This window comes from Urtica dioica, chromosome 8, assembly GCF_054948205.1.
Source record: "Urtica dioica subsp. dioica isolate 48M chromosome 8, U.dioica_male_clone48M_v1_H2, whole genome shotgun sequence".
In the NCBI taxonomy this organism is placed as follows: domain Eukaryota; kingdom Viridiplantae; phylum Streptophyta; class Magnoliopsida; order Rosales; family Urticaceae; genus Urtica; species Urtica dioica.
In genome coordinates, this window is record NC_142763.1 from 25,814,936 (window position 1) to 25,826,642 (window position 11,707).

Below are 11,707 nucleotides of genomic sequence, written 5' to 3' on the forward strand. Positions count from 1 at the left end.
ATAATTCTTGTCCTTAAGAATTTATTTTCTTAAATTAAATTCCGGAATATCTCATCGGAATATAATTTATCATTCACGACAAACTCGATAATTCCTTTATTTTATTCCGAGATTTCTCCTTACCTTAATATATTTCAAATCCAAAATACTGGAAATACTACTTAGAAAATTAATTTACATAATTTTCTCGTCCTTGGATTAACTTAATTTACAAAATTAACCTTAAAACTTCGAGTCGCTACAGTTCTCCCCTCCTTAGAGAAATTTCGTCCCGAAATTTAAGATCTAACTGCCCACATGGAATAAGTACGGATACTTTTCCATCATATCGCTTTTCAGTTCCCAAGTCGCTTCTTCGCTTCCATGATGAGTCCACAAAACCTTCACCAACGGAATCTCACGGTTACGAAGACTCTTCATCTTTCTATCGACAACCTGGGTTGGAACTTCATCGTAAGTGACATTCTCTTGAATCGGTACATCTTCGAGTTGAACGATAGCTGTAGGATCGGGTTCGCTCTTCCGAAGCATTGACACGTGAAAAACATCGTGCACAAACGCTAACTCTGGGGGTAGAGCAAGTCGATAAGCCACAAGACCTACTCGTGCAGTAATCTGGAAAGGTCCTACGTATCGAGGAGACAATTTCCCTTTCCTTCCAAAACGGGAAATACCTTTACGTGGAGATACCTTTAAGAGCACATAGTCTCCTACTTCAAATTCGAGTGGTCTTCGTCTTTTATCAGCATAGCTCTTTTGTCGACTTTGAGCTGTCTTCAGTCGCTGCTGAATGATCGCGATCTTCTCATTAGTTTCTTCAATAATCGTAGCTCCTGTCTGAACACGTTCTTCTGGTTCAATCCAACACACAGGAGATCTACACGGTCTTCCATACAGAGCTTCAAATGGGGCCATGCCTATGCTGGACTGAAAACTGTTGTTGTATGCAAACTCAGCAAACGAGAGATTGTCTTTCCATTTGTTACCAAAATCCAAAGCACATGCCCTCAACATGTCTTCCAGAATTTGAATAACTCTCTCAGATTGCCTATCCGTCTGAGGATGAAAAGCAGTACTGGAGTTCAGTATCGTTCCCATGGCTTCCTGGAAACTTCTCCAGTAATGAGCAGTGAATCGTGTATCACGATCTGAAGTAATGCTCAGAGGAACCCCGTGATATTTCACCACGTTTTCTAGATACACTTCAGCTAGTTTCCTCTTGGAGTACGTTACCTTGATGGGAATGAAATGTGCAGACTTTGTGAGTCGGTCCACGATTACCCAAATCGTATCAAAACCTTCCTGTGACTTCGGTAGGTTTGTGAGAAAATCCATGGTTATCTCTTCCCATTTCCATTCTGGTATGGGCAACGGTTGCAACATTCCTTCTGGCTTCTGTCGCTCAGCTTTTACTTTGAGACAATTCTGACAACTCCTGACATAGTCAAGGACGTCTCTTTTCATGTTGCGCCACCAGAACTGTTTCTTCAAATTCAGGTACATCTTATTGGCTCCAGGATGAATGGTGTAACGAGACTTATGAGTTTCTTCCATAATCACTTTCTTGATCTCGTCTACTTGTGGAACAGCTAAACGATTCTTGAAATACAAGCTTCCATCCCCTCGAACATTCCAATGCTCTAGCGTCTCACCATTCTGCAATCTTGTCAGAACACCTAGAAGATGTTTATCTTGCTGTTGATTCTCTTTAACTTGCTGGACCAGGTACGGTGGATCTACCAGATTATAAATCATCGCTGAATCACGACTCTCGAAGAGCTTAAGATCGTAATCCCCAATTACCATTTCTCTTTTCCAATCCAGCAATGCTAGCGCTGCTAGAACACCTGCACCTTTCCTACTCAGTGCATCGGCTACCACGTTACCCTTGCCCGGATGATACTCGAGAGTGAAATCGTAATCCTCCATGTACTCAATCCATCGACGTTGTCTCAAGTTCAGATCTCGCTGAGTGAAGAGATATTTTAAACTTTTATGATCAGAAAAGATTTGAAATCTTACACCGTAAAGGTAGCATCTCCATATCTTCAACGCAAAGATGATGGCTGCTAACTCTAGATCATGAGTTGGGTAGTTCTTCTCATGAGGTTTCAGTTGACGAGAACCATAAGCAACTACACGTCCATTTTGCATCAAAACGCACCCCGGACCTTCTTTAGAAGCATCTGAGTAGACTTCATACGGCTCGCCCATCTTCGGGATAGTGAGAATTGGTGCACTAGTTAAACAAACTTTCAGCCTTTAGAAAGCATTCTCACACTGATGATCCCACTCAAACCGAACATTCTTCTTTGTGATGCGGGTCATTGGTGCGGCTATCCGTGAGAAATCTTTCACAAACTTTCTGTAGTATCCAGCCAAACCCAGAAAACTTCGAATCTCTCCAACGTTCTTTGGTGGCTCCCATCTTAGGACTGCTTCTATCTTAGAAGGGTCTACAGATATTCCATCTTCAGTTATTACATGCCCAAGAAACTTAACTTCGGTTAACCAAAAATCACACTTCTCCTTCTTAGCATATAACTGATGCTGAAGAGTCTGCAAAACAACTCTAAGATGTTGCTCATGCTCTTGCGCGTCCTTCGAGTAAATCAGAATATCATCAATGAAGACAATGACGAACTGATCCAGGAATGGTCGAAAAACTCGATTCATCATGTCCATAAAAGCTGCAGGAGCGTTCGTTAATCCAAAAGGCATTACCAGGAACTCAAAATGACCATAACGAGTCCTGAAAGCCGTCTTAGGAATATCCTCTTCACGAACCTTCAGCTGATGATACCCAGATCTCAGATCTATCTTTGAAAAGAATCGAGATCCTCCCAGTTGGTCAAACAACTCATCAATCCTGGGTAATGGGTACTTATTCTTTATCGTCACTGCATTAAGCTTCCTGTAGTCAATACATAATCTCAGACTTTCATCGTGTTTCTTAGCGAACAACACAGGTGCTCCCCATGGTGACGTACTATTTCGAATGTACCCTTTACTCGCCAACTCATCAAGTTGCTTTCGTAATTCTTGTAGCTCTGCAGGTGCCATTCTGTATGGAGGAATAGAGATTGGAGTCGTACCAGGAATAAGTTCAATGCAGAACTCTAATTCTCGATCAGGAGGTAAGCTAGACAATTCCTCTGGAAAAACATCAGGAAATTCATCCACAACAGGAATAGCTAACTCTTCCTGAGCATCCCTTACACCTTCTAACGAGGCAATGAGTGCATAGCACGATAAATTCTTCCGTCCTCCAACAGATGCCTTCAAAATATGATTCCCTGCTTTCTGACCTTCACCATCTCGATATAAGACAGTCTTCCTAGACCCCGTATATAGCGTTACTCTTCGCTTATGGCAATCTAGTTGGACTCTATACTTTGACAACCAATCCATGCCAAGTATGACGTCATACAGAGTCATAGGCAACACGATTAAATTCACATCTAGTTGCTCACCATTCCCACTGGTTACCTGACTGTGACAACTAAGGGTCGCTCTGGCCTCACCGATGAGTGTATGCAGAAACAAAGGTCTCTCTAACGAATTCGTTTCTAATCTCAAGATATTAAGGAAATCTTCCGAAATAAACGAATGCGTGGCACCAATGTCAAACAACACCTTAGCCCAAGATGTTGAGATGAGAATCATACCGTCCATGGCAGTGTGACTACTTCCCGCCTTTGAAGTTTCTCCGATCACCACATCAGCTTGCCCCTCGGCTCGTCCTTTTCCTCCTCCAGAAGAACCTCTCTGGCCTCCAGGTCTAGCTTGATTCTGCATCGGGGATTGCACACTTCCCGAAGACTGTGGTCGTGGTTGAGGAAAGTATTGAGGCACAGTTCCCTGAGACTGTGGGAAGCTTGGTGGTCGATACTGTGGCTGAGGCACAAACGGCCGATAGCTTGGCTGACCATAACTTGTCGGCCCATAACTCGGTGGAACGTAAGTTTGCGGAGGTTGTTGTCCTTGATTCCTCGGACAATTTCGCTTGAGATGACCAGGTTCTCCGCATATGTAACACGTGTATCCATACGGAACAGAGCTGCTGCCACCAGACAACCTGTTACCAGACGTTCGGGTACCACTTCCTCCAGCTTGGCTTGCGCTTGCAGCACCACTGGACTGCCCCCGTCCAGCTCCTGAACGACGAACATTTCTGGTTGGTCCTCCAGAAAATTTACCTTTCTCAGCCCGCTCTTTTTGGTACGCTAGGCTGTCTTGTTCGACACGTAAAGCTGCTGACACGAGTCTAGCATACTCGCGGATCTCCAAAGCAACTATCTGCCTTCGAACGGAAGCCTTCAGACCATCTTCAAACCTTATGCACCTCATGTGCTCGGTTTCCACAATCGAAGGAGCAAAGCGAGCTAAATCACTGAACTTCGCTTCATACTGAAACACCGTCATGCTTCCTTGAGTAAGTCCAATGAATTCTCTAACCTTTTCATCTCGGAAGCTCTGTGGGAAAAAATGCATGTAAAACAGCTCTTCAAACTCTTCCCACGTCATGGCGTCAACGTCATGTGTCCTCCTTAGTTGCCTCCACCAAACGCCAGCACGATCTTCGAGTTTAGTAGCCGTAAACTCTACGCGATACTCTTGTGGAGTTCTGATCGTATCCAACTGCATTATAAGGTTCTTAAACCAATGATCTGCCACTTGTGGATCAGCATCACCTTTAAATGCAGAGATATGGAGTCGTTGAAACTCTCTCAGACATTGACTCCTTGAAGGAACAGCTGGCACTTCGTTCTGTGCACGTGCGGCCATCTCCTGAAAGGCGCGATACATCGCAGCAGCCACATCTTCAGGAGGTTCAGGGGGTCGCACGGGTCCTCGTAATGGTGGAACGTTATGTGGTCTCGCACCAGGCGGCCTACCACGTCGTGTCATTCTGAAAGTAAATCAATGGACCATGAGTGTAAAGCAAACCGAGTATGCATTCCCTAGAGATTCTATAACCTAGACGCTCTGATACCAAACCTGTCACGCCCCGAGAACCGAGACGTGAACTAAGCGAAGATAAGCGATATTAAACATATTTTATTAAACAATAAACGAGTAACTAAACATCCCACAGTGCATACTCAGTCATTCGCTTTACAGATCCAAAGATAAACAAAACAGAATGCAGAAAATATAACAAACTTTGATAAACCAAAAGCTTAAATACAGACCTGCTAGATAACGAAACTAAAAACTTCAAAAACTTGACGACGTAAAACTCCGAGGTCGTCCTAACCCTTCTTCTCGTTCCCTGATTATAAAAAAAAATTGAAGAAATAGGGATGAGCCTGAGGCCCAGTAGGTGCTATAATAATGGTTTGATTTTAAAAAGATTTTCGAAAATAATACTTAGCTTTATAATATTACTATTCTTGTCACGTGTAAATCACCATACACGTACAAGTATACCTTGCAGAAATGTAAATTGCAGAAATGTAAATGACAGAAATTTAAATGTGTCCCTAGATACTTCTAAAACGTGTACTATCTCCTGAGCCGCCTGCCAACTTAACCCGTGGCAGTCATCTGATCAGAGCAAGGTGCACGCTCTGCACCGTATACATGTGTGTGTGAAACCGGCTTGTCCAGGATATACGAAACATTTCCTTTCGTAAATACGGGATATATGTATAATATCGAAAATATTCTCAACTTCATAATCGGATATACCGAATTGAAGTTCGGCCACATTTTCTAAAAACGGTTCTAGGTTACGTGGCACGTTCACAAACATTTTCATTTCGAAAATAATATATACTTGAGGCCAAACCATAAAATCAGGAGAGAAGGGTTATAATAACCTACCTCAAGAGTAAGCGTCTATATCGCTCTTCCACGAGACATCCGCTCGTCCTGTGAACTTGAACGTTCACTAATATCGAGAATCCAGACGTTCACTTACTCCGTGAACCTCTAAACGACTTTCAGTCTTGAGTCCTATCACGGTAAATCAAACCGATCCTGAATCAGAATCCTATGAATAATTCACGATACTCAAACTCAAACGTACGATTTAATAATCGTATAACCCAAAGACATTTCTAACTATAAAGTCCAAAATTCGCATTTCTTGAACGAGTCTAATTTCATTTCCATAATGAAATCTGAAAATAATTCTAGCGAAACAAGTATCATTCTTTTCTTTTCCAAATTCAGAACTGTCAATAACTTATCTCAAGTATATCGAATCATTCATCACCAAAAACCAGAATCTCAAATCAACATCACACGGTCAAACAAACTCACGGCCAAACAAACTCATGGCCAAGCAAGAAAACCAAAACCAAATGTTCAAAATCAAAAATCCATAACAATTCGTCCAATTATCCAAACACAATCCATCTTAAACTTAGTTTTGTAACACAAATTCAGTCCAAAATCATCAAATCACATCCAGAATATCGAAACCCCCAATTCAGATTTATACAAACCCTAAACTTCTAATTTTTCGTCCAAAATCAAAAATTTCATCAAGAAACATGCTCAAACTCTCCAATCCGAGTAACAATCATCACTAGTCCATCATAAACAAGAGCAATGACAAGTTGATTTCACAAAAAAACTCGTTGAAATTGAAAACCCCGAATTCAATGAACAGATCCTAAACTTTTCCAAAATCAATTCGGGAAAGAACGATTCCTTACCTTTCCTCGAGAAATTCGACTTCCTTGATGCTATTCCCTTCTTTTCCCGGTGTTTCTCTTCCGGTCGGCGGCGGTGTGAGCTCACGGCGTTCTTCTCTCTCGGTCACGGCGGGCGCACGCGGTGATGGCTCTGTTTCTCTTTGCAGGTAACGCACGAGAGAAGGAAAGGCAAGAAGAAGAAAAGAATAGAAGAAGAAGAAGAAAGAAAAGAAAAGAAGAGTGTAGAGAATTCTTCGAATTTTGCAATTAAATTCTTCCTAATTCCACCGCTATCAAATTGACCCCGACTCAAGCTTTTTATTTCAATTAACTCCAGAAAAACATGACAACCACGTCCTCTACCTTAAAACTTCGAGTCGCTACAGTGTCTTGCATTGGGATATCAGTGGCAATTCTGCCTCTTCCTCTACCTCATCCACGAGCAGCTTGAACGTTTTCCATCTAAGAGAAAAAAAATACCTAACATATAAACAAAAAAAAGTACTAACTTACTTGAATAAGGGACAGCCGTGCAATCGAATAGCGAAGGGGGTCATAGGTTCGTTGCTATGATAGCAACTGTGACGACCCGACTTTTCGGACCGTCTTACTTATCTTACTTTTTAAACTTTAGAAAATTCTTTAGAAAACTTGGAGGAATTGTTTTTTTTAAACACATCGAATCAAGGCAAACTAAAATTTTGAAGATCTTAAAAAGAAACAAAAGCATTTAAGAAAAATATGAAGATTGCATATTCAACACTTCATAAGAAATACTTAAGCAAAATTGAAAATACGAATTTAAAACAAAACATAACAGCAAATATACTAAAACATAATCCATAATCTAAATCTCAACCAAAATATAAAACTCTTTGAAACTTCGAAGTAAATGAAAATAAAAAAAACTTTAAAAATTATTTCTTAAATACTCGTAGCGGAAGACTTATTTCTCAATAACGAAAACAAAAATTTAAACTTTATTTCTTAATAACTTGTAGCGGAAGACTTAATTCGTGAATGGAAACCATGACCCAACCCTCTCGCTTTCGACGCCGCTAGTCCGCCCTGCTCAGTTCATTGCAAGTTGTTTACCTACAACACAGACGTATATTTTTTTTTCCGAAGAGATGAGCTTACGCTCAGCGAGAATAATATAAAGCTCACAAAAAAAGTAATGCAATGCATGAACCGGTTATTAGTATTTTAAACTAATTGATGACTTGATCTTTCTTTTCTTGCTCCTATCAACTTTTAGTTCGGGGTGCCCCTAGGGTAGTCATACCTATTTCAGTGATCACTTAAGAGACGAATATATGGGGTTGCAAAGCCCACACTTCGCTCAATCTAGCTAATAAACTTATTATTAGGGCCTCGGCCCGAGAAATTTCCCCATTTGAGCCTCGGCCCAAGAAATTCTCCATAATACCTCCGTAGCTCGAGCACTACAAGAAATAACACATTTAGCGACGACACTATTAGCGACGATTTAGTCGTCGCTAAAATATCGTCGCTAATAACCCTTTTAGCGACGATATTATCGTTGCTAATTCTTTGGTGCGAGAAATACTAAAGTTTGGCGGCAAAGATAATTAGCGACGACTTTATCGTCGCTAATTCTTTTTTGTCGTCGCTAAGTTCGCGGGAAAATAATTAGCGACGTTAAATTAGTCGCTAATTATTTCAAAATACATTTAGCGACGATATTTTCGTCGCTAATAACGTTGAATTAATTTCGAATTTTAAAGAGGGAAAAATCCCTCCAATGTAATTAAGACGAAAACAATTAGCGACGATAAAATCGTCGCTAAAGATTGTTTTATCGTCGCTATACAATTAGCGACGAAATAATCGTCGCTAAATGTTATCAAATTTTGACGAATTTTAAAGAGGGAAAAATCCCTCCCATTAAATTAAAACGAAATGATTTAGCGACGATAAAATCGTCGCTAAATGTATGAAATTTACTAATAGCGACGATTTAATCGTCGCTAAATGTCTGGTTAACGTAAGTTCATTTAGCGACGAACTGAAATCATGTAGCGACGAAAAAATCGTCGGTAAATGTCTTTAAATACCAGAAACGCGACCCAGCTTCCCCATTCGCTCAGAAACCCTAACTTCCATTTCTCTCTCTACTTTCTCCCTCCTCCGCTGTGTGCCTCGTCCGCCGTGTGCCGCCGACGCTCCTCTGCCGTGTGCCTCGCCGGTAAGTCTCTCTCCTCACTACTTCTCTCTCTCTCCTCACATCTCTCTCCTAAAGTCTCTCTCTCTCCCATTACAGTTCATCCTCCGCCGCTCCTCCGCCGCTCCGCCGCCGACGCCGCTCCACCACCGACGCCGACGCCGTTCCCATTCTCTGGCCGCGCGCGCTCTTCTTCTTTTTGTCCGATCGGTAAGTTTTTTTTTTTAAAAACTATATATATATATATATATATATATATATTAGTTAGTTAGTTATAGGATTAATATATATTAGTTATAAATTTATGTATATATTAGTTATATATTAGTTGTATATGATTAATATATATAGGATTATAAATTTTAGTTATAAATTTATTTTAATTAGTTATAGGATTATAAACTTTAGTTATATATTTGTTATAAATTAGTTATAAATGAATTATATAATTTTAGTTATAAATGTTTGTTATATATTTTTTAGTTATAATTTTAGTTATTAATGAATTATATAAGTATAAATTAGTTATAAACTTTAGTTATATATTTGTTATAAATTAGTTACAAATGAATTATATAATTTTAGTTATAAATGTTTGTTATATATTTTTTAGTTATAATTTTAGTTATAAATGAATTATATAAGTATAAATTATTTATAAATGAATTATATATTTTTAGTTTATAAATTTGTTATAATTTATATTTTTAGAATTATATATTTGTTATACCAAATATATATTTTATAAATTATAAATGAATTATAAATATTTGTTATAAATTTTATAAATTATAAATGAATTATATATTTGTTATAAATTTTATATTTGGTAAAATTATGTAAAAACAATTAGTTAGTTTATGTAAATTAAATGGAATTGTATTTAATTGTTGTTAGAAATGATTAAAAATGTGATGGATTATGAATTTTAATAATCGAACCACTGAGGTTGTTTATTGTTAGTTTTAGGATGTTTCTATGCAGGTTTTAAAGTTAAAGGCTTGATGCCGGGTTGTTATGTTTATAGGGGAGGTTCTGCCGAAATTTCGGTAGGATCGATCGTGAAATTATAAAATAAAATCCGAAAACTACTAAATTTTGAAATGTTCAATCTATAGGTAAAATGAGTTATCCAAATAGGAATTGGATAATCGAGGACCAACGTTTAAGCGTTGAGTTTGCGGCTGGCATGACAGAGTTCATGGCAATGGCCCGACAACACGTAAATGTCGAAGGACGAGTTAAGTGTCCATGCAAGAGGTGTAACAACGTGTTGATGCAAAAAATTCCTGATATAGAGAATCATCTCTTTATCAGAGGATTTAAGAGGAATTACACGAGGTGGAACTTTCACGGGGAGGAAGAAGATGACGTAATGCAGTATCAGATGGAGTACAGAGGAGGAGGGATGTTTAATGCTGTACACGATATCTTAGATCACAACGACGTAGACGGTGACGATGACAGTATTGACCCGAATGCAGAATACCAGAGTGGACAGTTCGATGACCTTTTCAGCGACCTGAACACAGAATTATGGCCGGGTTGTACGGAGTATTCGTCACTCTCATTTGTTGTCACGTTGATGCATATGATCAGCTTCTGAAAGTACTGAAAAAATCTCATCCGATCGACAACACGATTACAGAGTCACATTATGAAGCAAAGGCGAAATTGGTATGGGTTACGAGTCGATTCACGTTTGCAAATACGATTGCGCGTTGTTTTGGAAGGACAACGCCAATCTAGACGAGTGTCCAGTTTGTAATGAGAGTCGGTGGCTGATGAAAGACGGTGGAAAAAAAGTAGCGCATAAAGTGTTGCGCTACTTTCCACTGAAAGATCGACTTAAGCGACTGTACGCGAGTCGGCACACAGCTCTAGAGATGCAGTGGCACGAGAATGAACGCATTAAAGAGGATGGTGTACTGCGACATCCTGCTGACGGAGCAACGTGGAAGGAGATCGACCGAAAATATCTCATGTTTGCGGCAGAACCGAGGAACGTCCGGCTTGGACTTGCCGCCGATGGTTTCAACCCATTTGGTGACATGAGTTTATCGTACAGTATGTGGCCGGTAGTCTTGACTGCGTACAATTTACCGCCGTGGTTGTGCATGAAAACATCGTACTTGATGTTAACATTGCTTATACCAGGTCGTAGTGCGCCGGGTAAAGACATGGATGTTTTCTTACGACCGCTGATTGATGAGCTGAAGGAATTGTGGGAAACCGGTGTTATGTTGAGAGATGGTTCGATCGGTGAGCTATTCAGGTTGTTTTCCGTACTTCTATGGACCGTGAATGATTTTCCAGCGAAAAGTAGTTTGTCGGGATGGAGTGGTCAAGGGTACCTTGCTTGTCCGACGTGTAACAACGACACACCATCTTTCAAGGCTCGAAACAAGATTGTTTACTGCGATCATCGTCGATTCTTGCCGTTGTTACACCCGATGAGGAAGAGCAAACTGTACAAGGTACGAAATGAGAAACGATCACCACCAGTGAGAAAATCAGCGAGCGATATACTTCAACAATTGCGATTAGTGGGAGATGCAACCCCGGGGAAGCACCCTGACTTCGGCGGGAAGAAACGAAAGCGCGATGCGAGTGAGCTGAATTGGACAAAGAAAAGTATTTTCTTCGAGTTGCCGTATTGGTCGAGTCTTACGCTGAAGCATAACCTCGATGTAATGCATATAGAAAAGAATGTATGCGACAATCTTCTGGGTACCTTGCTGAACATCGAGGGGAAGACGAAAGACACAGATAAGGCGCGGTTGACTTTGGCGGACTGGAACATAAGGCACGAGCTTCATTTATACCAAGAAGGAGATAGATCGATGAAACCGCCTTCGTCATACACTCTGACACC

General features: G+C 40.2%; 2 protein-coding genes and 1 long non-coding RNA gene across 3 annotated transcripts; all 3 read right to left on the reverse strand.

Annotated features, from left to right (window-relative positions):
- Window positions 1-260: 260 nt before the first annotated feature.
- Window positions 261-1,006, reverse strand: LOC149388667 (uncharacterized). The gene has a single exon (XM_089624817.1). The coding sequence runs from the start codon at window positions 913-915 to the stop codon at window positions 286-288; it is 630 nt and encodes a 209-aa protein (XP_089480943.1). The 5' UTR covers window positions 916-1,006; the 3' UTR covers window positions 261-285.
- A 1,256-nt stretch (window positions 1,007-2,262) lies between these two features.
- On the reverse strand, window positions 2,263-4,911 carry LOC149388668 (uncharacterized). Its single transcript, XM_089622489.1, has one exon. It carries the CDS (start codon window positions 4,909-4,911, stop codon window positions 2,263-2,265), a length of 2,649 nt encoding a protein of 882 aa, XP_089478615.1.
- Window positions 4,912-5,191: 280 nt separating this feature from the next.
- On the reverse strand, window positions 5,192-6,789 carry LOC149388669 (uncharacterized). Its single transcript, XR_016300980.1, has 3 exons — window positions 6,669-6,789; window positions 5,830-5,961; window positions 5,192-5,275 (listed from the first exon to the last, which is right to left on the reverse strand). It is a non-coding gene; the product is annotated as an uncharacterized LOC149388669 (long non-coding RNA).
- Window positions 6,790-11,707: the final 4,918 nt, after the last annotated feature.